Genomic DNA, 27,477 nt, shown 5'->3' with positions numbered 1-27,477 from the left:
CAAATCGATGTGCAGCTAGCTGATAAAAAAAAGATGAATCATAATCGGAAATTTTCAGCCAAATAAAAAACCAAAAAAAAAAAAAAAACAGAATGAAAGATTATTAGCGAACCGAAAACACAAGACAGATCATTTTAATTTTACAAAACACTACTTTTTCACAAAATAATATTAACTATTAACGTATATTGTATAGAGATCAGTTCTATATATTCATGGTTTACATCTACCACTGAAACGAGGGTATAATGAACAATCTCTAACAGTGAATCTGTTGGTTAACCAAGCTAAAATACGTTCAGTACCTAAACCATAACCACCATGTGGAGAAGTACCATATTTACGTTGATCAATAAACCAATAGTAATAAGCATCGTAATCTTTAATACCTTCACGTTTGAAACCTTCAATTAATTCTTCTAAACCTTCAGAACGCATGGAACCACCAGTAATTTCACCAACAGTTGGCATTAAAACATCAACAGATTCAGTAACTCTTGGATCATCTGAACAACGTTTCATATAGAATGATTTAATTTCAGCTGGGAAACGAGTTAAAAGAATTGGAACACCAATATCATCAGTCATTTTACGTTCAGCAGCTTCTGCAATATCATCACCAAATTTGAATTGTTCACCATCTTCATTTGGAACACCATGTTCATTTAACCAATCAAGAGCATGGATATATTCCATACGTTTGAAAGGAGCTTCTGGAGCAACGAAATCTGGGTTTAATTGTTTAATTAATGGACCTGCAACTGGATCTTCTAAAACATATTTAACAGATCTTGAAATTAAAATTTCAATATGTTTTAATAATTCATCAAATGTAAGGAAAGCTAATTCAGCTTCAATATGAGTATATTCAGATAAATGACGACGAGTATGAGATTTTTCAGCTCTAAAAGATTCTTGAACACAATAAACATCACCTAAAGCAGGTAAACAAGTTTCTAAATATAATTGAGCAGATTGAGTCAAAAATGATTCTTCACCATAATAATCTACTTTGAATAAAGTTGAACCACCTTCAACTTGAGTTTGAACCATAGCTGGAGGAGTAACTTCAATTAAACCTTCTTCTTCATAAACTCTTCTAATAGCTCTTAATAAAGCAGCACGAACTTTCATAACACCACTTAAAGTTTCACCACGTAAGGCTAAATGACGTTGATCTAATAATAAAGAAGGATCAGCACCTTCTTGGATTTTATTTGTAAAAGCATCTTCACCACTTGGAGCTAAACCAACAACTTCATAATAATCAACAACTAATTCAATACCACCAACGGCTTGTTTACCTTCTGGTAATTTTTTAACAGTACCGAATAAAGTAACTGTTGATTCTAAAGTTAAAGTTTGAGTTTGATAAGCATTAGCTAAATCACCACTTAAAACAGCTTGAACATAACCAGTACCATCTCTCAAGACAATAAAAGCTAAACCTTTTTGAGCACGGAATCTATGAATCCAACCGGAAACTTTAAATCTTTGATCAACTTTTAAATCTCTAATTTTACCCTTTTTAGCTTCAGGTAATGATTCATCTTGTTTTATAACAATTTTTAAAGCTTCTAATTTTTTAGCAGCTTCATCAGCATCTTTTTGAGCTTTTTGAGCTTCAGCTAATTTAGCCTTTTCAGCTTTTTTTTTCAAAGATTCAGCACCTTTTTTACCCTTTTTCAAAGCAGAAGCACTAATTTCAACATAACCATCAGTTTCTTCATCTTTTTTATAAACAAATAATTTAGCATCTTCTTTGACATATAAAGCGTAAGCAGCTGTTTGGAATGGAGATTCTTTAGAACCAGAGGCAGTGACAGCGTCCACACCTGAGGTTTCGTTAATGTATAATTCAGACATTATCACCAGTAATACAAGGTCAATTGAATACTCTTTCTTTACGAATCAAAGATGCAAAATTCCCAAATTTATTCAACTTTTGTTGATGATTCATTTGATTTTTTCCATCGCTACTAGTGCGCGCCCGACAGAATTTACCCGGCAGTGGGTGAATGTTTTTGAACATCACAAGATAACCAACAATCAGTTGAGAGTTCTTTAAAAAATGGAGTAATGAAAGTGTATTTCAAATAGTTATCTGCTTCTTTTATATACTCTTTACTGATTTGTGGGCAGTTAAAATGGGTTCCCATTATATTTTCCAATTTATACCTATCAATTAAAATCACGATCGCGATAATTCGAGGCATTGAAAAAAAAAATCATTGGACTAAATTGAAAACGAAATTTAAAGATAACAATTTGGATCAATTTAATATTTCAGCTGAGCTTATCACACAAAAATGGCTCTTGAATCTTCTCTCGCAGCATTATCCATTGCTCAAGTCTCTGGTCAAGAAGCTGCTGCCACAAAAGCTCTAGTCTTCAAACCAAAAACTGCCAAATCTGCAACTCCGGTCCCAGTTATTGTTTTCGCTTTACAATCAACTTCAACTCCATCAAATTTAATTGCTTCAAATGCTGGTGTTAAAGACCCAAGATTAGCTAAAGAAGACTTGGTTCAAGAATTCTTTGGTGTTTCTCCAAAAGAATTTTCTGTTGCAAACATTACTAAAGATCATGCTGGTAAAATTAAAGTTTTAGTTGATCAACAAATTCAAGAATCTTCAATTTATGAATTATCCACTGAAAGTTCCAAAGCTGCCGTTGAAGGTAAATCATTACTTGGTTTCTTACAATCGACTGGTGTTGAATTAATTACTGTTGATTTCTCTGCTGCTCCAGCTCCAACTCCAGCTTCAGCCCCAGCTAAAAAATCAAAAGATTCAGCCCCAACTAAAAATAATGCTCAATTAGAAGATGCTAAATTAATTGGTGTTACTGTTGATAAATTCTTAGATTTCCCAGGTTGGTATCAACAAATCCTCACAAAAGGTGAAATGTTGGAATATTATGATGTCTCAGGTTGTTATATCTTAAGACCTGCTTCTTATGCTATTTGGGAAGCTATTCAAAAATATTTTGATGAAAGAATCAAATCAATTGGTGTTAATAATGCTTATTTCCCAATGTTTGTTTCTTCAAGAGTTTTAGAAAAAGAAAAAGATCATATTGAAGGTTTTGCTCCAGAAGTTGCTTGGGTTACAAAAGCTGGTAGTTCTGATTTAGAAGAACCAGTTGCTATTAGACCAACTTCTGAAACCGTTATGTACCCATATTATGCTAAATGGATTCAATCTCATAGAGATTTACCATTAAAATTAAATCAATGGAATTCCGTTGTTAGATGGGAATTTAAACATCCTCAACCATTTTTAAGAACAAGAGAATTTTTATGGCAAGAAGGTCATACAGCTCATTTAACTTATGAAGAAGCTGATACTGAAGTTTTACAAATCTTGGATTGGTATTCTGATATTTATCAACATTTATTAGCTGTTCCAGTTGTTAAAGGTAAAAAAACTGAAAAGGAAAAATTCGCTGGTGGGTTATATACTACAACTGTTGAAGGTTATATTCCAGCTACTGGTCGTGGTATTCAAGGTGGTACTTCACATAATTTAGGTCAAAATTTCTCCAAAATGTTTAACATTAGTGTTGAAAATCCAGAAGGTGCTGATAAACCAAAATTATTTGCATGGCAAAATTCTTGGGGTTTATCAACTCGTGTTATTGGTGTTATGGTAATGATCCATTCTGATAACAAAGGTTTAGTTATCCCACCAAGAGTTGCTCAAAACCAAGCTGTTGTTATCCCAGTTGGTGTTACAGCTAAAACTTCAAAAGAACAAGAAAATGCTATTTATGATGGTGCTAAAGAAATTGAAAATAGATTGAAAAAATCTGGTATTAGAGCTATTGGTGATTACCGTAGTAATTATTCTCCAGGTTGGAAATTCTCTGATTGGGAATTAAAAGGTTTACCAATTCGTCTTGAATTTGGTCCAAAAGATCTTGAAAAAAATCAAGTTATTGTTGTTCGTCGTAATGATTCTAAAAAATATATTATTTCATTAGATGATTTAGAAACCAAAATCCCAGAAATCTTGGATGAATTCCATGAATCTCTTTATGAAAAAGCTAAAGAATCTTTTGATACCCATAAAGTTATTGTTGAAGATTGGAAAGATTTTGTTCCTGCATTAAATGCTAAAAATGTTATTTTATCACCATGGTGTGGTGTTATGGAATGTGAAGAAGATATTAAAGATGCTTCTGCTAAAAAAGATGATGGTGAAGATGAAGAAGTTGATGAAAAAGCTCCAAGTATGGGTGCTAAATCATTATGTATTCCATTCCAACAACCTGAATTAAAACCAAATACTAAATGTGTTAGATGTGGTGAAAAAGCTATTAATTACACATTATTCGGTAGAAGTTATTGATTTTTATATAAATCTCTTAATTATTTTTAGCATGTATAGAATTATTTAATTTTTGAAAGAAGTTTTTTTTATAATTTTATATGTAAACTTATATATGATCAAGTCGTTTGTACAACCAAAGCTTAGTAATTTTGATTTTTGAAATTTTGAAATTTTCAAGGAGCCTCGACCCGACCCACAGTCCACTTCATCTTTTTGTATAGTCTTCATTCATGTACATTAGTATATTGCTTGTACAATTAATTAGCTGAGCGGACCGTGCAGCTTATTTTCTCAATTGTGTGACTCAGTTCATGTATGAAAACCGACTGAAATTGCTTAATTCCATCTTAGTTCATCAGTTTTTTCTAAGGTATATTTATATATAATAATATTGAATTCTTGAAAACACATGATAAACCTTCAAATATATATATCAGCTCAATGATTGACTGTCTTATTCTGTTATATATTTAATTATATGAGTTGATTTCACAGATGGACTGATTAATAAATGGGATATTCAATCTTTTTTCCAATTACGATTAAGCCGACGTTAGGTCTAGAATTGTAGTCTATATAAGTCGAACGTATACTAATGCTCCTGTGTTATCATTAATCCTTTATTATTGATTAAAAGTTGTATTATGACTTATATATCGTGACAATTGGATGACAATGTGAGATAAGTTTTCATCTCTGAACTATAATCAATTGTGTACATCCTTTTCAAGTCTGTTAAATATAATTCATAAATCATCATTAAACATCTCTATACAATATTAAGATCATGTATATTCTACTCTATTTAAATTCACCCTTTAATGTCCAGCCAGATTTGGAAGCATCCCAGTTAGCTATACCTTTCAACATTGATCTAACGAGTGTTAAATCCTTTTTGTCAACAATCTCCAATGAAACAGCATCTAAAATTTCACCAGATTTAGCAAAATTATCATCACGATTAGCTAAAAAGTTTCTCATTTCATCAATGATTTTTGAATTCTTATTCAATTCTGAACCATGTGAACTTTGTGTAGCATTTGCTTCTTTATTCTTTTTGATATTTGATAAAATTGAAGAGGAACTTTGTTTTGAATTTCCGCCAAAAGGGGAAGGTGAACCAACTCTACTTCTATTACCTAAAGCTGGTGATGCAGTTCTACCAGCTAATCCAAATTTCCCTGTAAATGTTGGAACCCCTAATCCAGCTCTTTTAACTTGCTTTCTTGATTTTTTCAATGCCTCTAATGCTTCATTTGCTGATTTTCTGGCTTCACGTTCTAACAAATCATCTTTTGGCCTTGAATGTGTTTTAACAATGTCATCATGTTTAATTGCTTGTGTAACAGCTCCAGTGTTTTTGAAGAGACCCGATAATAATCTTTCATCCTCTGTCTCTTTTTGTGAATTATCTTTGAACTTCTCAATCTTGGTGACTGCATTTATATCTTGAATTTTCGCTAAATCATCTTGATTTTTTCTTCTTCTAGTATCTTTGAAAAGGTTACCAGTTTCTGAATTATCATCAAAATCTGAAAGTGTGAATAAATCATGAAGTTCACTATTTTTGAAGAATCTCTTTTGGTTTGGATCTTTCAAGATTTTATCTGTCAAAAGTTGTTTAAAGATTTGTCTATGATAAATTTTTTCTTCGATGGAACCACCAATAATTAATCTGTAAATTAAAACTTCTTTCTTTTGACCAAGTCTCCATGCTCTCTCTCTAGCTTGTAAATCAGTTGAAGGATTCCAATCTGGATCGAAAATAATCACACGATCAGCTCCTGTAAGATTGACACCTAAACCACCAACTTTTGTGGTCAACAAGAACAAATCATAACCTTCATTATTGAATGAATAAATCATATCTTGTCTTTTACCAATACCTGTTTCACCACTCATTTTCATATATCTATAATCTTTGAATGAATTTTTCAAGAACTTTTCTAAAATAACCATCATTTGCTTCGTTTGAGTGAAAAGTAGAACTTTATGACCTTCTTGTTTCCATTGTGTTAACAAAGATTTCACAACTTGTAGTTTACCAGATTTTGCAGGATCACCGTACCCCTTTTGTCCCTCCATATAATGAATGTCAGCAAGATCAGGATGATTACATATTTTTCTCAACAGATCTATAGCACCTAAATAAGAATGAATCTTTATTTCAAAAGATCTTAAAAATTCTAAATATTTCTCTTTTTGGTACTGTGTCAAACGACACATCAAGACAAATTCTTGTTTGGATGGTAAATCTCTAGCAACATCCATTTTAACTCTTCTTAGCAAAAATGGTTGAATTAATTCTTTCAATATAACTGCTTTTTGATAACCAATCTTGACATCCAAATTACTTGCATTTGCATATCCACCAACTTTGATGGGTGTCTCAAATTCATCTTGAAATATGGGTAGTGTTCCAAGTCTTCCTGGGAAAATGAAATCAAACAATGACCAAAGCTCAACTAGATTATTTTGAATTGGTGTACCTGACAAAATTATTCTATTGTATGTTTTCAACCTTTTACTTAAAATAGTGATGTTAGAGTTAGGGTTCTTAATCTTATGACCTTCATCCAAAACAGCATAACCCCAATCAACATTCAATAACTGTTCTTCATAAATTCTGAGACCCACGTAGGAAGTAATGACAACATGACCTTTGGTTAAAAGTGTATCCATTATAGCATTAACATTTGAGTTCTTCTTGATTGATCTTAAACTTGAATCTTCATCCATAACTTCATCGCCTTCTTTTAAAAGTAGTTTTTCATAATCTTCTTCTTTAACCGAATTTTTTGACATACCAGTTCCAATAGAGTGTAAGACCATGGTTCTAAAGGGTGGCCACCAAGTGTGAAATTCATTAACCCATTGTGTCATGACAGTTGCAGGGCACACTACTAATATAGGCTTATCAAGTTTACCAGAATAATGTAAACCAGCTAAAAAAGAAATAATTTGAATGGTTTTACCTAATCCCATTTCGTCACTAATTATACCACCATGCTTTTGTTGATACAATTCATATAACCATTGAACACCAGTTTTTTGATAATCAAACAACGAAGGGTATATATCCCCGGAAACTTTGAAATCAGAATTCAAAATAGCATCTGGTAAACTTGGGTGAGGTTTGAACCACTCTTCTTTATCTTGGTCAGTATTATCTTTTGAACCTTTTCGAAGTTGTGATCTTCTGTATACCCACGTATTTAATCGATCTTGATAAAACGACTCTATACCGTCATCGGTATTTCTTATATCATCTTCGGTCAATAATTTTGGCTTTTTAGAATCACCATCATCTTCAGCTGCATCATCTTCCTCTTCACTATTATATTCATTATCACTTTCATATTTTCTTTTTCTTTTGTATACATCTTCCTCATTCGAATCATCAGATTCAATAGAATCACCTTCATTAACTTGAGAAAATCCGGGTATTCTTAAATTTTGGTGAGATACCACCTCATGTGGAGCTATATGGTCTTTATCTTCATCAACAACGAAACCAGCAGTATTACCGAAAGCAGTTATTTTACCTGTCCTTATTAAAAAATCTTTCTCAGTTTCATTGGGAAGTCTACCACCATCCTCTGTAGAGACACCAGTACTTTCAGCAACGGCTTTATTGTTTCTCAATCGTTTTTCAATATCTATTATATCAGATTCAGTTGGTTTAAGTTGTGTTTCTGTCATTTCTTTGATATGCTTTCGAAGCTCTTCCTTCTGAGAAATCTTGGTTCTTGGATTGTTCAATCTATCATGAAGTTTTCTTAATTCAAAATTGATTTTATTTAACTGCTGTTTAGATTTTTCAAATCTTTTAATATCTGATTCAATCTCTTTCTCAGTAATCATCTTATTTGCATTTGCTTGAATCTTGTGTTCTAACGATGATTGTTCCACCAATCTGATTCCCAAATCCTGGAGACTATTGTCAGTAGTAGCCTCATTGGCACTGTGTGTACTCCCTTCACTCATTATTTGACCTCTTTTCAAAATATGAGAGCTGATGTTCAGAACTTGATGAGATGAGTTGAACCTTCACATTTATTTCACATTTAATTGCCATCAAAATTAAATATTTCAATTTCCGAAAAGGGTAAATCATCGCGATAAGAAATCACATACTGAACTCAAGAATCTATATTCATAAAGTAATTCATATGAAGGCTACAATTTTCTTTACGAAAAAAAATGGAAAGAATAATTTGTTGATAAACGTTAAATTTGGAAATATAAATAAAATATTCAGAAAAATATAGGCTGTTTTTGATATTTGAGAATGTCAAACACAGGTAACAGCACTAGAACCAGAAACAAGGTCGATTCAACCTTGATGAGAAGTTCTGTTAGCGGCATTGTTTGATTCCATTGCACCTTGCATTCCCCTGTTTGAAGCATTATTGGAAGTCATTTGATGTTGCATAGCACTATTACCAGAAGCACCTTTATTACCATGAACAGCAGCTTCCATTGATCTATTAGCAGCGTTGTTTGATTGTTGAGCAGCATGCATACCTCTGTTAGCAGCGTTGTTGTTTTGTGCTTGTTTACCCATTTTTGTAGTCTTTGATTGATATAAATAAATTATACTCTATGATATAGATGGAAAATGATAATGATAATACACTTGGAAATTGGCCTGCTTTTATACTTGAAGCTTAAGAATAGAATCCAATCAACATTCATTGAGTTGTTTGATTAACAGCAAAGTTTTTTAGTATACGATGGTCTTGTTTTAACCTTATTCAGTTTATTTTGTGCTTGTATTAATGGTATTGTTGAAGTTTATACGTATGTGTTTTGTTCATGGCACAAGTTTAGCTTGTTCTACCCCTATTACCCAATTACCTTAATTGACTCCATTTCCAACAAGTAATCACACTTGATCAAAACAAAGCTATGTGTCAATTTGATGTATCACGATTAACTTTAAATGATAAGTATTCAAGTGGATCAAACTATGAACATGGCTTTAGTTCGATGATTTTAACTTCTTGTTCTCCTAAATTCAAAAAAGTTCAAAGGGGAAGTGTCGATTTTACAAGTACAGCATTTTGGGAATTCATTTTACACTGCTAATATGGAGCAGTTCAAAGCCTAACCGTTGTAGTTAAAAGACATAAAGTTGGTATTTCGATAAATCTTGGTTTTAACGGTTGAAACTTGAGAAGTCAGAACTTACAAGTAGGAGCTCGACCCGATTGCGTGAATCTCACGTAATCCGAGCCACTGGATCTCTAGTACAATTCTATACGATATCAACGAAGACTCATACTGAAAATTCAACGTTATCAGGAAAACAGGACCTTCTTCACCGAGGAGATCACTGAATCACTAGAGAAGGACAAGAAGGATGCCAAAGATTGCTAGTAAATTAGAGTTGAACAGGGTACAGGAGCTGGATTACCTTTTAACTCAACTCAAACCTTTAATACTCAACCATATATCAAATGCATCCAATCCAGAATCAAGAGTTGGACCTAGAATTTCTCCTTTAGAGTTAACAAAGCTTGTTAAATTAGACACACCATCTAAGGGTTCCGGTAAAGAAGGCGTTTATGACTTGTTTGACACTGTGTTAAAAAATTCAGTTGTTACATGGCATCCTGGGTTTCTAGATAAGTTATATGCTTCAACTAATCCAATAGGTGTGGTTTCAGATTTATTATTAAGTCTGTTAAATACTAATAGTCATGTCTATACAGTATCACCTGTTTTAACTTTAATTGAAAAAAAAGTTTCTAAATCATATGCAAACTTATTTGGTTTCACTGGTCAATATGCTGGTGGTTTAACATTTTCAGGTGGTTCATGGTCAAATATTACAAGTTTACAAATCGCAAGATCTATATTATTCCCACAAACTAAAGCAGAAGGTAATGGAAATTATAAATTTGCTCTTTTTGCATCAAAACATTCGCATTACTCTGTTGAAAAAGCTGCAATTTTATTAGGTTTAGGTGCAAATAATATATTTGATGTTGAAGTCGATGCTGCTGGTGTTTTAAATGTTCAGGACTTGGAGAACAAAATCATAGAGAGTAAAGAAAAGGGTTTCACTCCTTTATACATAAATTCTACAGCTGGTACTACTGTTTTTGGATCGTTTGACCCATTTGATGAAATTAGCGCAATTGCTAAGAAATATGGTATCTGGTTTCATATTGATGGTTCATGGGGTGGTAATGTTGTTTTCAGTGAAAAATATAAGCATAAATTAAAAGGTGCAGAAAAAGCTGATTCTATAACTGCAAATCCACATAAATTATTAGGTGTTCCAACTACTTGTTCATTCCTTTTATTACCTGATGAACGTGTTTTCCAAACTGCAAACTCTTTAGATGCTCCTTATTTATTTCACAGTGCTGAATCTGATGATACATTTTATGATTTAGCTGATGGTACCATGGGGTGTGGTAGAAGACCGGATGCTTTAAAATTATATCTGGGTTGGAACTTTTATGGTAAAGAAGGATATGAAGAAAGAATAAATCATGCCTATGAGATTACAGGATATTTTGCTGATAAATTACAAAATAATCCATCTAAATTTAAATTAGTATCAACAAATCCACCACCTTGTATGCAAGTTTGCTTTTATTTCAATAAAGATGGGAAATTTGATGATAAGGAACAAAATTCTAAAATCACTAGAGAGATTGTTGCTAAGTTACATGAATCTGGTAAATTTTTGATTGATTTTGCTCCAGCTCATGGTGTAGATACTGGTGAATTCTTTAGAGTTGTCTTCGTAAGTCCTATTGTGAATAGTGATATTGTTGATGACTTGTATAGTACAATCATAGAAGTTGGTGAGAACTTATAGAGTCAAGTATAACCATAGATTAATACATAAAGAAGTACAGTGTTGATAAATTTTGATTTTTCCTCATATTGTAACCTTTATATACACATATGACCCCACTATAAAACAAACATTTGGTAATATATACAAGATTTTGAAAGAATGTTGTCTAAGCCTATTCCTTTCTGCTACTATCTAGCTGCTGAAGTTTTTTGAATTCTTCCATTGGGTCGAAGTCACCGGATGATAATTTATCATATTGTTCATCATATTTACCACTTGATAATGGTGCATTACCTCTAAATCTTTTTGACATATCAAACCAACCTTTCTTACAGTCCCAGAATGACTTCATTAATGATTTGCATAGTTCTGGTAAGTCTTTAGCAAGCTCTGGATTCTCAACACATTCTTTTGGTGAATTTCTTTCTATCAACACACAAGGTGATCTCTGTAGACAAATAGCGACGGCTTTTCTTTGATCTTTGCAACTACCACAGTGTTAGTATTTAGCACCATAAGAAGCCCAACACGGTATATTGACTCACCTTCCTCCCATTCTGTAGCTTGTATAGTTTCAATAAAAGTGAGACTCTCGTTCTGCATTATAAATCTGGTACTCTTCCCTCAACTGATATCAATTTCTTTTAAGATTTAAGAGCCCGAAAATTAATTTTTGGTTTGCGCAGAAATTCTTTAGTTAGACTTGGTTTCAAAAACATCAACAACTTTAGAAAACCATTGTTTTACAAGGAATCTACAAGCAAGGATCAGAAACGCTAAATATGACGTTGAGCTTTGTGCCTGGTGATCCCAACCAGGCTTACCAAGCGGTAGCTCAAGGACAATGGAAAGAGCATTCAATTGTGGTGAGTATCAGGGCTAAACTTCCTTCCCAGTGACACATATCTAAAAGTATAATAGCATACTAACAATGAACTAATACAGGCGTACTGCTCGGATAATAATTTGATCATCTTGTCAGACAACATGAAGAACCTTCAGACTGTGTATTTAGATGCTGATGCTCAAGCTGTTGATATAAATTTCCACAATGGTAATGTAAGTATATATGAGCTCTCATTCAAGTTTTGAACAATTACTGACAACAGAATAAAGATTGCGGTTTCTGTGGGAAGTCAAGTGAGCATTTATGAACCAGAAAACGAGTTTTCGAAAGTACCAAAAGTAAGTATATTTTTGCACTGTTTTAATGTGATGTTTTTCTAACAAAGCTTTTATTAGTGGAGACTTCGCACAAAATTAATTGATCCAAATGACCATTCACCGGTTAATACTTTGAGTTGGGGTGTTCAAGAGGAAATTGTCATAGGATCTGACTTCCTAACTCTTTGGAATCTGAGGAAGGAATATGGTGAAACACATACGAGAATTTTATGGAGCAAGCTACAGGCTAACCCTGTATATATCGCTAAGATTACGCAGGATTCATCATTGATTGCAAGTTGTGGAAAGTATGATAAGCTTCTGAAAGTATGGAATAGAGTTCTTTTTGGTGATAATTCGTTATTTGATATGACTTATCTGATGCATCCAACAACAATCACAAATTTAAGATGGAAAACACATGATTATACGAATCTACCCACTAGTGATTCCTATACAAATACACTATACTCGTTGGGCAGAGATTCAGTGCTAAGAATATGGTCAAGCTACGAATATGAGAAGACACATTTGATACAGCATTGGGGCTCTTTGAACCTTTATAACGACTCTTGTAAAAAAGAAGGCAAAAGATTCGTTAATATTGTCGATGATTATTTGGTTACCAAAGCTTTGAAATCTGCTTTATCACGGATGTATAGTGAACAGCTCATTGAAATCCAAAAACGACAACCTGACATGGCGTTTGTTGCTGATGAAAACAGTAACATTACAGTTATAGCAATTGAAAATTTATCTCAGAATCCACCTAAACTAATGAGCACGGCAGTGCTGAAAACGCTGAAATTTTATCCAAAGGCTTTTGTTTCGAACCCACAATTTATTAATTTCGCTGAAACCATCATAAATGATGAAGGTGATTTGTCTGTCATTATTCATGATCTTAATGGTGTTATAAGGCATACTTCAATTGACTTGAGATTTTTAGTTGATCATGCAGATATAAATCAGGTTGGTTTCCTAGCTCACAAACTTACTGGACATAAAAAGTCGATTAAAGAAATCATAAGAACAGTCGATGGTGAAGCTATGCTAACTAGGAGTAGATTTACTGAAAATGCTATATGGATCCCACAACATTTGAAAAATGGGGTAACATTAGCCAAAAAATCTATTGTTAATACTCCTGCACCAATATCAAAAGCTGTAATGCTAGAACGTGGTGATATTCTGCTGACTTTATGCAGTGATAAGCTTCTCTTATGGAACACAAGTCTTAAAATTGCTGAGATTATAGGATCTTTTGATATCAATACCCAAGAAGAACCATTGTCGTTTTCAAGCATACCTTTCAAACAACATGATCACAATAAGCATTACGTTGCAGCTATTTTTAAAACACATATCAAAGCATGGCTGGTGGAAGGTAAAAGTCTAATTGATATCCCAGCTGAATCTCCCCCATTCGATGCTGACACCATCCATATTATAGCTCCGATTGATCCAGTGGGAAGTAAGTTTGAATCTATTCGCCCAATTTTATCAACTATAACAAAGAATGGTATTTTACAATGTTATAATTCCGTGATTGAAAACGGCAAACTTAAATGGTATGAAAGTACCCGTTTAGAAACAGATATTTTAAATGCTTCCTATATAAGAGGGTCATCTGTGAACAAATTTGCAATTGTGGACGAAACAAGAAAAAAACTTACTATTTGGGACTTGAAAACTAAAGTTCTAGAGTACGAGGAAGTCCTAGAAAGTAATGTTAAAGATATTGATTGGACAAGTACAGAAGGGAAACAAAGTATGTTGGCTATTGGGTTTGACGACTATTCATTGCTTTACACACAATTAAGATACGATTACACAAATAAACATCCACCTTTTCAAGTTATAAAGAAAATTGATGTTTCAAAGTACACTACACACAAAATTGGTGACTCCATTTGGTTGAAAGATGGTACTTTGGTTATAGGTACTGGTAATCAAATATTTGTTTCTGATAAAACACTTGATGTTGAGACTGATAAATTCACAAAAAAATCATTAGGATCTAGAAATATCGTTTCAAATGATTTGTTAAACTTATGTTCCGTCTTGAATGGTCCATTGCCTCTATATCATCCACAGATTCTTATTCAAACACTGTTCAATAAAAAAATAGAGATTGTCAAAGAGATTTTGTTACGTTTATTTTTGAAAATTCGTGAACTTGAGGCAAAAGATAAACCAATAAATTTATTAGGATCTACATTGGGCTTTGATATTTCTAAGTTTTTTGACTTAGAATACCATGAGGAATCTTTTGAAGAACCTTATACCTCATTTGATGACAATGTTGCTGATCTCTTGAAGGAAAAACTTACACTGCACACACTGCCTTATGTCACTAGACATCAACAGATAACATTAGTCAGTACGATTGAAGCTGTTCAGGAAATCATTAAAAATAGTTTAAGTTTGGATGATAATGGTTTGAGATTTTTACTAGGGATGAAATTGTTTCAATTACATAAAGGAAAACAAGAGAAACTAACAATGAGAGATATAAATTGGGCAATGCATAGTGAGAATAAAGAATTATTGTTACAGCTAGTTGAGACCTCTGTTAAGGACCAAAGAATTACTTGGACAGTTACCAAAGAGTACGGTTTAGCTTATTGGTTGAAATATGATGATTTAGTTTCAACTATCGAAAAAGTTGCAAGAAATGAGTTCATCAATGACGATAAGAAAGACCCAATCAAATGTTCAGTGTACTATTTAGCCTTAAAGAAGAAGCAAATTTTAATTGGTCTTTGGAGAACATCTTTTGGTCATCCTGAGCAACAAAAGATGATGAACTTTTTGAAGAATGATTTCAAGGAGAAAAGGTGGCGTACTGCAGCACTGAAGAATGCATTTGTTTTGTTGAGTAAACATAGGTATTTATTGGCAGCTTGTTTTTTCTTGCTGGCAGATAGCTTGAAGGATTCAGTGAATGTTTTGATTAAACAAGTTCAAGATTTTGATCTTGCATTGGCAGTTTGTCGTATTTACGAGGGTGATAATGGTCCAGCTCTTCAGGATTTGTTGAAGAAGAACTTACTTTCTAACGCCATTTCTTTAGGGGATAGATGGACAACTAGTTTTATATTCTGGAAACTAAAGCAACAATCAAGGTCTATTCAAGCTTTAGTGAAGTCACCAATTGATTGTGTTAGTGATGATGAGAAAAAAGAGGTTGTAATCAGTGAAAGATCAAAGTTCTTTATTGAAGATGATCCACTGTTATTGACTTTGTACCAAGATTTAAGAGAAAAAAATCTACATTATTTTCATGGATCATTGGGTATTAAACCAGAACAAGAATTTGAGTTTATCACAAGAGTCGCCGCTATATATACTAGAATGGGCTGTGATTTATTAGCTGTGTCATTAGTTAAAAGCTGGACGTTCTTAAAGTCTGAAGATTTCAAAAAAAAACAGAGTTATGTTTCTTTAAAATCTGCACTCAATGGAGCTGATTCCACTCCTGTAAAAGCTAGTGCTCCTGGTGGAAGTATACTGGAAAAATACGGACTATCACCTTCTGCTAGAAGAAGATCAAGCTTCATCATAAACTATCAAGACACTAAAGATCAAGAAGAACCGGAACATTTTCCAAAGGGTCATACAAAAGAAAATGGTGGTGTTGGACTCAGTATATTAGAAAAATATGGATTAGCATCCAATTCTAAGAGCACAGAAGACGAGAAGAGTAATGGAAATGATATTAAAGCTTCGAAAGCACCACCTCCAAAAGCTGCTTTCCAAGAACCAGATATGAGTGCATTCAATTTTGGATTTTAATTTTTAAATTGAACTACAAGTAAATATTCATATAAATTTCATTAGTTCATTTATTTAAATTGGTATCAACTTTTGCGTACAATATCCCATGCCAAACTATGTAGACAACTCCATTTCTTTTCAAACGATGCACCCACACAAAATATATGGAAAATCAATGAATAACCAGCACTCGCTATAGCACAAATGCAATATATTGAAAGAAGTATGTTGTTAATCATCACTATGCAAGGGTTTGACTTATCAAATCCTAGGAGTTCCAGTATGGGTAGAAATCCATTTGTCATTATAGAATAATGACCCAATCCCGTCTGTCTATATTGTTCACCTTGAAGACCGACATTAAAATTCAAATAACTTAGTATATCATAAGTTGTATATATTATCAAGATTGGAAGCAATATTGGTATGGATTCTTTGAGTAAAACTATTGTCCTTCTTGAAAATTTTGTGGCCATTGTGGAAGAATATTGTCTGGGGTAATAAATGTGACGTCTATGGTTTAGCGAAACAATAGTAATATCAAAGCTGGCTATCTTTGGTATGTGATAGTTGTGTTGATAAGTGTCTTGGATATATTGAAAATACAATAAAATGAAACTGTTGATGAAGAAGCTGAAATTAAAAGGGGACTTAGATCTTATATCTAATTTCAGTTAGCTTTGCAAATTTGCTACCTCTTATTCACACCAGCAATTTAAAACCTTTGTACCACTATGAGATATTTCTTCTAGCACTGCGAGATTTCAGACTCTACCCCTGACTACTCACCAATTTGTTAACTCTTAAACATTTCCAGTAAATTATTAGAAGTTACTCATGCTAAACTGCCCAATGGTCGCCAAAGACCAGTTTGATGATGAGCTTCGAGGAATAGGGGTAAAAACTGCAGCATCGATTATGTGCGAATATGTATGTCTCGAGATTATGTAATATATTAGTTACTTCAATATAGTATGTAGCTGAAAGCAAATGATATATATCCAATTTAATTCTATGCTTATTGTTTATTATCATGATATGAGTCTATATAGAATTATAGCTAGTTCATTTTCCACCAAAAAATTTGGCGTACTTCTGTTTTTCTTTGTCTTTTTGATCTTGAATGATCTTTTCAGTTTCCTCGATTTTTCTTTCAACGACAGAATCTTTGGAGTTCAACTTAAAACACTCTTTATAATTATATAATGCATCATTATATTTTTTAAGTTCGAATAATGATAATCCTTTTCTATAAAAACTTTTGGCCTTTTCTGTTGGTAATGCAGTTTCTGTTTCTAATAAATATGTTGAATAATCAATAGCTTTTTGAAAATCTTTCAAATTTACTGAAGTTAAAGCTAAGTTCAAGTACAATTTTCTCTTTAGCTCTTCAAATTTTGGGGCGTATTCTGGTTCTTGATCTGGTTCTGGAATATATTCAACAACATACCTTAATGCTTTTTTGTATTTAAATAAAGCTTCTTGATAATTCTTTTGTTTGAATAATAATGAACCTGATTCTTTAATCCTATTTGTTACTTCATATTGTTCTGGAACTTTCTCATCATCAAAATGATCATCATCATCTGGGTATTCCTCATATATATCACCACCTATTTGGTTATATGATGTATTATAAACTGGTATATCATCTCCATCCTCCCATTCACCACAGTCTTCTATTGTAACTTCATTTTTAGGTATGTTTGAGTCATCCACGGCTGAGTACTCAATTGTACGAACTGTTGATTTCCCGTGTATCACTTTACCAAAGATTGTGTGTTTCCCATTCAAATGAGGTGATGGATATGTGTTGATAAAAAATTGAGATGCATTGGTGTTTGGTCCAGTGTTAGCCATTGCCAGATTGAAGGTTGTACTGAACTCTCCTAAGTTTTCATCTTCAAAATGACCATGTGGATTTGATTCTGTTGCATAGATAGATGAACCACCTTTACCTAAATCATCAATATTCTTACTTATATCAGAAGATCCATGTGTAATATCACCACCTTGTATCATAAAATTTTTGATGACTTTATGGAAGTGGTTCCCTTTTATTGTTAGTGCTTTACCATCTAAATCAACTTTGTCACCTTTACATAAATGAAGAAAGTTTTCATAAGCTTTTGGTGCAGCATCTTCATATAATTCAGCTACAATTCTTCCTATTTTTTCACCCCCGATACTTATATCGAGGTAAATTTTTGGATGGATAGCATCAACTTGACCCATATTTGTTTCAGCTATGTGGACTTTATAGTATAGCGACGTTATCGATATATTTATCACTTAATAACTTCGTATTATTGTGCCATGTCTTCAATTTTTTTTTCATTATACACTTGATCGCGGGCTTCCAGAATTTCTCAGAAAATATTAATCATCTTCAGAAACTATAACTTAGATCGTAGACGTAATAATGTTCGTTTTCTCAAATTGACTTACCTTTTGCAGGAGATTAATATCACATATCACAAAACAGACACGACTTCAAAAAGAATTACCTGCACTTTCGAAAACTTAAATTACAATCTTCTAGTATCTTGTTCTGATTAGTCATGTCTAGCACAGAGATTATGTAACTATTATGCCGAACAATTATAAATATACATAACAATTTGACCCTAGTTGAAAAAAGACACTGTTAAATATTGCACTTGTTGATTGAATTCAAGGAAACTTTGAAATCTACAATGTCAAGGCGGTCATTGCCTCTTTATCCAAGGGGATTCAATTTTCAGGGAAGAGCATTGCAAAAAAGGTTCGTCTCCACAGCTTATGAATCACAAATTTCCAAAGCTCGAGTTTCCTGCCTGGACTCACTCCACAAATATGATAAGTCTTCATATGTTTTATCAGCTTATATCCCCAAGCCAGCTAGAGACTACTTCATTGCCATAAGAGCATTCAATATAGAGATATCAAAGATTTCCAATAGTCAAGAGTCGCAAGTTAATAGGCAATTGAAATCTACAATTGGTGTCTCTTCAAATGATTTGAAATTCAAATTTTGGGAAGATCTCATCTTTAAAGTATTTCAAAATCCATATAGTGATCAAGTTATTGGAGAACCTGTTGCATTACTTATCAGAGATGGTGTAAGGAACGATTTCAATTTGACGCCTGATGGGTTTAATCAAATACTTTCTACAAGAAAAGATTTTTTATCAAGATCCTATTTCCAAAATGTTGATCAATTATCTTCATATGGTGAAGGATTACATTCACAATTAAACTACATGGCCCAGAATCTTATGCTCTCAAATCAGCTATCACCATCAACAATAAATTTGGTAGAGGAAAGTACTGAATTACAAGATTTAATTACTGAAATTTCAGCGCATTTAGGTCAAGCAACAGGTATCGCATCTTTAGTTATTGGTACGAAATATTATGCACAACACAAGAATCAAATTAATCTTCCAATTGATATAATGACAAAGTATGATCTATCACAAGAATTATTATTAAGGTTATTTCAAGGCCATGAAGCTGGAAATCCAAATGAAATTGAATCTAAATTGAAGGATGTCATTTATGAAACTTGTATTGGTGCCAATGATCATCTTATATCTGCGAGAGAAAAATTCAAGAAAGTCAAGAAAATCACCAGTGATATTATTTCTTCAACTGATGATGATTTGATCCTTATGAAATCCAAGAGTTGGAAGAGACAGATACCTGATTGTTTATTTGTACCGTTTATGACTTCAATTCCATTAGATGGTTACCTTTCACAGTTGGAACACAATGACTTTGATATATTGTCAAAAAAGATCGAAAATCCTTATTGGAAAATTGTTTGGAGATCATATTGGAATTACCAAAGAAGAATTCTTTGAATGATCTTTCACTTCATTATTTATTTATTTATTAGGATAGATCTTTTCTATCTCATACTTATTTATCCATATTTATTTATTTATTTATTACATATTCATTAACGTTTATCAGTACTGTTTTTAAGAACTTGATTATCACAAGCTGATTGCTTCCCATATTGGCATGGGCCTGATATCATCTATATAAAGCTGTTTCATCACAACATAATTTATATATATAATGTTAATTCGGGTACAGCAATAAACATTGGCGTAGATGTAAACTTAATTTTATATGTTAAATTTATAACAAATCATAAATTGAAGTGTGTATATAATATAGAAGATCGATGGAGTTATTTATTACGGCTTGTAATAGTTGTATTTAAAACTAATAAATACTCGTGAATATTAAACTATCTAACTCAGAAAGACTATGTACTCTTAACAACAATTCTATACTATATACAAAAACAAAACATATTAGATCATCTGCGCTTCAAAAATCTTTTATAACTTCTCTCAGAATTCAACTAGGAGCCAATGGTTCAATTTCAACTGCTAATTTTGATCTTAAACTTTCCAACACCACTAGACCTATTGTAGTTGCGGGTATTGTTGTAAGTGCATGTCTTCTAAATCCTCTATAAAGCCAATCATACCAACTTAGCTTTGAATTTGATTGAATAAACAATACATGCTCCAAAGTATCCAGGTATGTGTTATAGTAAATTGTCAACATCCTTGATCTGCTTTGTGGTTTCCCACCATTTGGCAATGCTGAGCCATATATATCAAATGCTTCTAATCTAGAAAGATGTATGCTCTGTATCTTGGTTAATGGATATTGAATCATTTGTAAAGAGAATGAGGCAGTCATACCAGCTAAAAATACGAATGATGTCTTTAGGAATTTGAATTTTTTCTCATTTTCACATTGTTTAATATACTCTTCTTTAGTCATTGTGAAATTAAAGGGACTCATAACTTTTTCTTTATAATATCTAAAATTTATCAATGAATCTCTTGCAAATCTAAATCCTTGGTTTTTTATAGTTTCGAATAAACAAAAATAAACTGCAAACCCTGTACTTTCTTTCAAAAAACTTAAAGAATAACCAGCGAAAACACCAGATACCCCAACTTCTCTTAATTTCTTCCATCCAAATTTCCATAAATTTTCATGTTGACCCTTTAATAATTCATTAGCAGATGATCTCGCATAAATTGCATCAATAGGAGCAGCTGCAATTGATTGGAAAGTACCTGCAACAAAACCTGCTCTAAAAGTATCAATGGGTAATGGATCTTCCAAAAAATTCTTTTTATCTCCATTGTAATACTGTAAGCTCATCAGATACGATGTATATAACACTACACCAGTGGCACTATTTGCAACTAATGGTGGTAGGACAGTATCAGGTATGAATCTCCAACCAAATTTCTTTATGGCAGATGTTAGCACTCCAATTGATGAATCTTTGTAGAAATTGTATGGTCTTTTTGTAGTCTGTTTCATTGAACCATGAACAAATAGTCTTGTAATTGCCATATAGTCAATTCTAGTTGGTCTGAAAAGCTTTGCTGGAGGGGTTCTTAAGTATATAGTGGTTAATTGATACATTAGAGCTCTTATACCTGCGGTACTAGCACCAATCAATCTCGATCCTTTATTTGATAATTCTGGTTGGGCAGTAGTATTTTCAAACTCATTCTCAAAGGAGGATCCTGTGAACTCATTTTCCAATGACATTTGTCACTCTTGAATGGCATCTACTGGCTTGATGATAGTTGGTTGGTGAGCTTCTATCTATGTGGTAATTACTTGAAAGTATTTTTACATACAGATGGATTTCGGTTTTAATTTATCTTGCTTAGTCATCGACATTACATCTTCTAATTAATGATAGAAGGTATATATTTTGATTTATTTGATAATTAGGAGTATTGATGACATGGTATACAATTAGAGTCTTCCTTCTAATGTCAGTTAGTTAGTCGTTGAACTAATTACAAATTATGACCCATTAATTATTTAGTCTAATATGTTAGATTTAAACTACATACTATATTTGACCAGTTCTTTTCAAATAGGCATTCCAACCAGCAGCTCTGTAACGTTCACCTTCAGCATTTGGATCTCTTCCTTTACCGAACAAACCTCTACCAACAATAATGATATCACTACCAGTTGAAACAACGGTATCAACGGATCTATATTGTTGACCTAAGGCATCACCTTTATCATCAAGACCAACACCTGGGGTCATAATTAACCAATCAAAGCCTCCATCTCTACCACCCATATCATTTTGAGCAATAAAACCAATAACGAAATCTTTATCAGTTTTAGCGATATCAACAGTTTGTTTAGTATATTCACCTTTGGCTAATGAACCTTTTGAACTCAATTCAGCCAACATCAACAACCCTCTTGGTTCATCAGAAGCTTCTTTAGCAGCTTCTTTCAATCCACTAACGATACCAGCACCAGTAACACCATGAGCATTTGTGATATCAGACCAAGTTGCAATTTTGAAAGCACCACCTGCATATTGTGCTTTGACTGTGTTCCCTATATCAGCAAATTTACGATCTTCAAAGATTAAAAAATTGTGCTTTTGTGCTAATTCTTTCAATGGTTTAATGGTACCTTCGAATGAGAAATCATCAATAATATCGATATGAGTTTTGACAAGACAGATATATGGACCTAATGTGTCAACTAATTGTAAAAATTCTTTTGTAGTTCTAACATCAATTGAAGCACACAAGTTTGACTTTTTTGATTCCATAACATTGAATAAACGCTTTGCCAATGGAGAAGGGTGAGCTTCTGCTCTTTGAGAATAAGATAATGTGGTAACCATTTTGAATTATATTATGTGCAATATATTGATGATGCTCTATCAATTAGAAGAAATTAGTTCAGTTAATATTTATCCAACTCATCGGACAAATTTATTCATAGAAGCGTGTCCCGTACAAGCTCTACTACAGCCAAAATCAAGCAACTATTTTTTTTCTTTGAGACACTTGAATAGACCATCCGATCTATGGGACGCCTAGTGTCTCTTTAAAGCTTGATATAATAAAGAACAGAGAACATAAAGAATTATTCACACTATAATGCTCAAATGAATCATAATTCCAATTGATTCCTGATTTTGTCCATATCGGGAATCTTTCCAAATTCGGATATTTATGATGTTTTGTTGACCAAAAAAAAATTTGAACCTTTTCGACTTCATTGAAAAATCAAAAAAGTACACTTTTGCCATTGAAAGACCTTTTGTACCTAATTGATCAGAACTACAAAGCTCAAATCTATATCAAATCAATCAAAATGGATCAATTAAACCAAAGAGAACAACAAGATTTCCAAAGAATCGTTGAAGGTAAACAAATGAAAGATTTCATGCGTCTTTACTCAAACTTGGTTGAACGTTGTTTCAATGATTGTGTTAATGATTTCACTTCCGCTTCATTAACTTCAAAAGAAAATACATGTGTTTTAAAATGTTCTGAAAAATTCTTGAAACACAGTGAAAGAGTCGGTCAAAGATTCCAAGAACAAAATGCTTTATTAACTCAACAAATGAGACGTTAAGGTTCAGATATTTAATAGGTGTATTAATCTTTTATTCTTGTTTGCTTAAAGAATTTAGATACAAAAAATTAAAAAATTTAGAAAAAAAAAATACTGTTAATGAATTTATTATCTCTCATATACTAGAAGTGAATTGTTTAAAGTCATGATGTTTATACAATTCTTTTCATTTCAATTTGTGGGTTCCCTTTGATTTATCTTTAGATGTTTTATTATTATGGTGAGATCATTTTAAAGAAAATGTGGTGATCTTACAAACCTTTTGTACATATTTCTCATGAATTTTATATTTTATACTATATTACAACTTTTATTTCAGTATTAAATTGTTTTAATATTATTGTCGTATTCATTAAATTTTTCTATAAACAATGATCCATTGCCACGTTTCTCATCAATTGTTTTCAGATTCTTTAAACAATTGGAGAAAATTATCAGTTTCAACTTGCATTTCTTTAGACCACTCGTAAACATCACTACCAGTCTTATTGTACATAATAGCATTAGCAAACATCAATAAAATATCTCTTTCCAATTGTTCACTGGTTTGAATTCTACCATCTTTTATCATTTGTCTAATTGTTTTCAAATCTCTTGGTTCTTTTATGATATCATAATAATCTGGTGCATTACTCTCTTGAACAGGTTGTGAAAAAGTTGAAGCATACTTATAAGATGAAATATTAGCGATCAATGGATTTGATAAGATTTGCAACTTCTTGTTAGGTGGTGCATGAATTGGACCCCCAGGACTAGATGGAACCTCTGGTATATTGTACTTAGTTTTCTTTTTTACTGGTGTATCTTTATCATCTTCATCTTTGACGGATTTTCTTCTTTTACCAGTTTGTGATCTGGTAGATCTCCTTTCAGTTTCTCCATTTTCTTCATCATCTTCTTCTCCACTTGAACTTTCATTGGACTTATGTTCTTCCTGTTCTGAATCATTGTCTTTTATAGAACTTTTACCCTTTCTTGGAGATAATCTGACTGATGATTTTCCAGATTTTGGCTCTTCAGTTGATTCTGGTTCCGGGGTTGTAGCTTCTGGAGTAGGAGCACGAAGATCATCATCTTCATCATCATCTATAACAACTACCGCATCATCTTGTGTTGTGTCTTTAATATTCTCAACAGCCTTTGTGTTTTCATCGTCAGTTTTACCTTTAACTTTATTATCAGTTTCGGTAATGGAGTTTTGCGTTGAAGTTTGAGTCTTATTTGATACTTGATTGGAACTATTGTTTTCTTTCTTTATAGGAATAATAGTTTGGTTGGCTTTGGGTTTATCAATCTTCACTGTATCTTTAGCTAACGCTTTGATTTGGGGAGCTGGAGAAGTTGGGTCTTGGGCCTGTGATGTGTTTGGTAATTGGTTAGAAGCCGGTGGTTGAGAAGCTTGTTGTGAAGGCTGTGAAACTTCATGTCGCTGTGGTTCTTGTGATAGTTGTTGCTGATTTTGGTGTATTTGGTTACTGTTCTGTTGGTGATTTAATGGTATATTTTGTGCTCTGTTTTGCTGACTTGTACTTGGTGCTCCTTTGATTGATGTTGAAGTTTGGGGAGAACCATGTGCTGTTTGCTCTACCTGTAGAGAAGAAAATGTATTCGGTTGTGTGATCTTCTGAAATTGTGTTTTTGACTGAGCTTGATAAGCTTGATTGATTTGATGCTGTGAATTCGGTGATGATTGTGGGTTTGTTGACAATTGACCTTGTTGTACACTGTTTGAGGGATTTGGAAGATTTGAAGCTCGATGTTGTATATTTTGTTGGTGTATCTGCTGATGTGCTTGTTGTTGGGTTGGTGTCTGTAGCTTTGGAGCTTCGCTTTGCTTGGAAGTTGGAGGTGATTGTATTTGTGCTTGTGGAGAAGTACTTGGTTTGATTTGCTGTACAGGTGGATACTGTTGTCTTTGTTGTTGTGGTTGTGATTGTGGTTGTGGTTGCAGTTGTAGTACTTGTGGTTGGGCCTGTTGTTGCACTTGTGGTTGAGCTTGTGATAGTGGTTGAGCTTGTGATTGGACTTGTGGTTGCGTTTGTGGGACCTGTGATGACTGTTTAGATTGTTGTGATTGTAATTGTTGTTGTTGCTGTTGTAATTGTTGTCTCTGAGCTAATGTCTGTCTGTGTTCTTGAATGATAACTTGATCTAATTCCCCCTTTTCAATCTGTATGATTTCTTTCAAAACTTTATCATGATCATCTTCAAAATCTCTAATTGATTCAACTGAATTCTCAATATATCTTCCAAAATGTTTATCAACTAATGCTTGGAAATCATTTCTAGTTAGCTTTATTTTGAAATTGTCATTGTTCGCAAGGATTTGGATATCTGATGACTGGAAAATTTTAGTGATAGACAAAATAACGTCTCTGATAGTCACCTTCGGTAGATTTGAAGCAGTTCTTCCGGGACTAATTTGGAGTCTAACAAGTTTGGCCAGAGGGTTGTTATTAATCACGGTTGTTATTTTCAACAAACTGATTGTCTCGTCTAGCGACTTGTAAACAAACGACTCGATCACTCTCAAGACAAGGATCCTGAAGGCCTCGTATTGGTGAAGAGGTACCACTTCTCTTCCTGACATGACCTTCTCTTGACAAAGTGCTTTGGTGACTAACCGCTTTAGCTTTTAAGATCTGGGATTCTGATTCCTGAATTCATTTGTTTTGATATTTTTAATTGACGTTTTCGTTCAAATTTTTGGTCAAAAAACGAAAAAATGTGTCCAAAGCAAATTGTTGACCTCCAAACAAAGACGCGAAATAGTTTGTAAAATTAAAAATACTAAAACACGTTAAATTCTATCAATTGACCATAATTATAAACAAAAGTGATTGAAATTATAGTTTATCAATAGACAAGACATTCACTGATAACATTACCCCAAAGATGTCACAAGGTATTGAACTACCCACTTACTTCCCAATCTCAGAACATGTTTTACCAGACTTTGAAGGATTAAGAAGCAATTCAAATGCTTTGAATGAATTAAGAGAAACACAATCTGAAATTTTGAAAGCTGCTAATACATATTTTGAATCACTATTCCCAGAGGACTCTAGTGTACAATGGAATGTTGAAGAATCAGGAAATGTTGAAATCATCAAGTCACTTTTGGAATCTTTTGAAAAATTGAGTAGAGCTCAACAACAAACTAAATTTTACAACGATGTATTTGAGACAACTAGATCTGCAGTGAGGAATAGAGCCAGAAATGAACCAGAGTTATCATTGAGAAACATAGATATGTATAAGAAGGCAGATCCTGATAAAAAATCATTTTCACAATTATTAGAAGAGAGATTATCAAACCCGCCAACTTTTAAAGTTAATTCAAATAATCCAGATTTTATATTTTTGAAAAATGCGACCTTTGTTATTGATCATCCATTAGATCCCTTACCGGATGAAGAAGAAGATGACGATTTACAAATTGGTGGTGGTAAAATTGATCTAAAATGTCCAATCTCAATGAATATTTTTGAATCTCCAATGTTAAGTAAAAAATGTTCACATACAATTGATCAAAAGAGTCTTTTCGGTATCTGGAAATCACCTAACTCTACAGAAGATTGTCCAATTTTGGGTTGTTCCAAAACATTAAGAAGAGCAGATTTTGTTCCAGATAGATTGATGGCTTTAAGAGTTAAAAGTTATAAGGCGCAACAAGAGAGATTGGAAAATGCTGAGGATTATGATAGGCTAGAATAATTTAATTAACACCATTTGTATGCTAATAATAATGAACTTTCGCCTTATAGTAATTGTAGTTGATGTTGTAAATTAAATGTTAAAAGTTGTTCAATTATGGTCAAATTGGCCCAGAGTGTATAATTTCCTTTTTCGGAATTTTCAGTGATTTTTAACATCTGAAAAATGAATCAAAATTTAGTAAATTATTGTGTCTGTCTACAGTAAACTGGTCCATTAATTCGATTA

The 27,477-nt window shown here is 32.8% G+C and overlaps 14 protein-coding genes across 14 annotated transcripts; 6 read left to right on the top strand and 8 right to left on the bottom strand.

Annotated features, from left to right (window-relative positions):
* Nucleotides 1-213: 213 nt before the first annotated feature.
* DED81 (asparagine--tRNA ligase DED81) lies at nt 214-1,866 on the bottom strand (the record flags this gene model as incomplete). Its single annotated transcript, XM_011277302.1, has 1 exon — nt 214-1,866. The coding sequence occupies one exon, from the start codon at nt 1,864-1,866 to the stop codon at nt 214-216; it is 1,653 nt and encodes a 550-aa protein (XP_011275604.1).
* A 443-nt stretch (nt 1,867-2,309) lies between these two features.
* BN7_2080 (proline--tRNA ligase) lies at nt 2,310-4,352 on the top strand (the record flags this gene model as incomplete). The annotated part of the gene is made up of 1 exon (XM_011277301.1): nt 2,310-4,352. The coding sequence occupies one exon, from the start codon at nt 2,310-2,312 to the stop codon at nt 4,350-4,352; it is 2,043 nt and encodes a 680-aa protein (XP_011275603.1).
* Nucleotides 4,353-5,135: 783 nt separating this feature from the next.
* Nucleotides 5,136-8,321, bottom strand: RAD26 (DNA-dependent ATPase RAD26; the record flags this gene model as incomplete). The annotated part of the gene is made up of 1 exon (XM_011277300.1): nt 5,136-8,321. The coding sequence occupies one exon, from the start codon at nt 8,319-8,321 to the stop codon at nt 5,136-5,138; it is 3,186 nt and encodes a 1,061-aa protein (XP_011275602.1).
* A 349-nt stretch (nt 8,322-8,670) lies between these two features.
* BN7_2078 (uncharacterized protein) lies at nt 8,671-8,901 on the bottom strand (the record flags this gene model as incomplete). Its single annotated transcript, XM_011277299.1, has 1 exon — nt 8,671-8,901. One exon carries the CDS (start codon nt 8,899-8,901, stop codon nt 8,671-8,673), a length of 231 nt encoding a protein of 76 aa, XP_011275601.1.
* A 798-nt stretch (nt 8,902-9,699) lies between these two features.
* On the top strand, nt 9,700-11,172 carry GAD2 (pyridoxal phosphate-dependent decarboxylase family protein; the record flags this gene model as incomplete). The annotated part of the gene is made up of 1 exon (XM_011277298.1): nt 9,700-11,172. The coding sequence occupies one exon, from the start codon at nt 9,700-9,702 to the stop codon at nt 11,170-11,172; it is 1,473 nt and encodes a 490-aa protein (XP_011275600.1).
* Nucleotides 11,173-11,326: 154 nt separating this feature from the next.
* On the bottom strand, nt 11,327-11,757 carry PET191 (Pet191p; the record flags this gene model as incomplete). Its single annotated transcript, XM_011277297.1, has 2 exons — nt 11,327-11,634; nt 11,700-11,757. 2 exons carry the CDS (start codon nt 11,755-11,757, stop codon nt 11,327-11,329), a joined length of 366 nt encoding a protein of 121 aa, XP_011275599.1.
* Nucleotides 11,758-11,936: 179 nt separating this feature from the next.
* On the top strand, nt 11,937-16,116 carry RAV1 (Rav1p; the record flags this gene model as incomplete). Its single annotated transcript, XM_011277296.1, has 2 exons — nt 11,937-11,984; nt 12,397-16,116. The coding sequence occupies 2 exons, from the start codon at nt 11,937-11,939 to the stop codon at nt 16,114-16,116; spliced, it is 3,768 nt and encodes a 1,255-aa protein (XP_011275598.1).
* Nucleotides 16,117-17,163: 1,047 nt separating this feature from the next.
* CPR7 (peptidylprolyl isomerase CPR7) lies at nt 17,164-18,333 on the bottom strand (the record flags this gene model as incomplete). Its single annotated transcript, XM_011277295.1, has 1 exon — nt 17,164-18,333. One exon carries the CDS (start codon nt 18,331-18,333, stop codon nt 17,164-17,166), a length of 1,170 nt encoding a protein of 389 aa, XP_011275597.1.
* Nucleotides 18,334-18,794: 461 nt separating this feature from the next.
* On the top strand, nt 18,795-19,943 carry BN7_2073 (uncharacterized protein; the record flags this gene model as incomplete). Its single annotated transcript, XM_011277294.1, has 1 exon — nt 18,795-19,943. One exon carries the CDS (start codon nt 18,795-18,797, stop codon nt 19,941-19,943), a length of 1,149 nt encoding a protein of 382 aa, XP_011275596.1.
* Nucleotides 19,944-20,451: 508 nt separating this feature from the next.
* Nucleotides 20,452-21,675, bottom strand: BN7_2072 (uncharacterized protein; the record flags this gene model as incomplete). Its single annotated transcript, XM_011277293.1, has 1 exon — nt 20,452-21,675. The coding sequence occupies one exon, from the start codon at nt 21,673-21,675 to the stop codon at nt 20,452-20,454; it is 1,224 nt and encodes a 407-aa protein (XP_011275595.1).
* A 313-nt stretch (nt 21,676-21,988) lies between these two features.
* URA3 (orotidine-5'-phosphate decarboxylase) lies at nt 21,989-22,792 on the bottom strand (the record flags this gene model as incomplete). Its single annotated transcript, XM_011277292.1, has 1 exon — nt 21,989-22,792. The coding sequence occupies one exon, from the start codon at nt 22,790-22,792 to the stop codon at nt 21,989-21,991; it is 804 nt and encodes a 267-aa protein (XP_011275594.1).
* A 476-nt stretch (nt 22,793-23,268) lies between these two features.
* On the top strand, nt 23,269-23,532 carry TIM9 (protein transporter TIM9; the record flags this gene model as incomplete). Its single annotated transcript, XM_011277291.1, has 1 exon — nt 23,269-23,532. One exon carries the CDS (start codon nt 23,269-23,271, stop codon nt 23,530-23,532), a length of 264 nt encoding a protein of 87 aa, XP_011275593.1.
* A 394-nt stretch (nt 23,533-23,926) lies between these two features.
* On the bottom strand, nt 23,927-26,122 carry BN7_2069 (Transcription intermediary factor 1-alpha; the record flags this gene model as incomplete). The annotated part of the gene is made up of 1 exon (XM_011277290.1): nt 23,927-26,122. The coding sequence occupies one exon, from the start codon at nt 26,120-26,122 to the stop codon at nt 23,927-23,929; it is 2,196 nt and encodes a 731-aa protein (XP_011275592.1).
* A 305-nt stretch (nt 26,123-26,427) lies between these two features.
* On the top strand, nt 26,428-27,249 carry MMS21 (SUMO ligase MMS21; the record flags this gene model as incomplete). The annotated part of the gene is made up of 1 exon (XM_011277289.1): nt 26,428-27,249. The coding sequence occupies one exon, from the start codon at nt 26,428-26,430 to the stop codon at nt 27,247-27,249; it is 822 nt and encodes a 273-aa protein (XP_011275591.1).
* Nucleotides 27,250-27,477: the final 228 nt, after the last annotated feature.

Source organism: Wickerhamomyces ciferrii, contig 00048 (genome assembly GCF_000313485.1).
Source record: "Wickerhamomyces ciferrii WGS project CAIF00000000 data, strain NRRL Y-1031 F-60-10, contig 00048, whole genome shotgun sequence".
NCBI classification, from domain to species: Eukaryota; Fungi; Ascomycota; class Saccharomycetes; order Phaffomycetales; family Wickerhamomycetaceae; genus Hansenula; species Hansenula ciferrii.
This window is presented reverse-complemented; position numbering and strand designations above follow the sequence as displayed.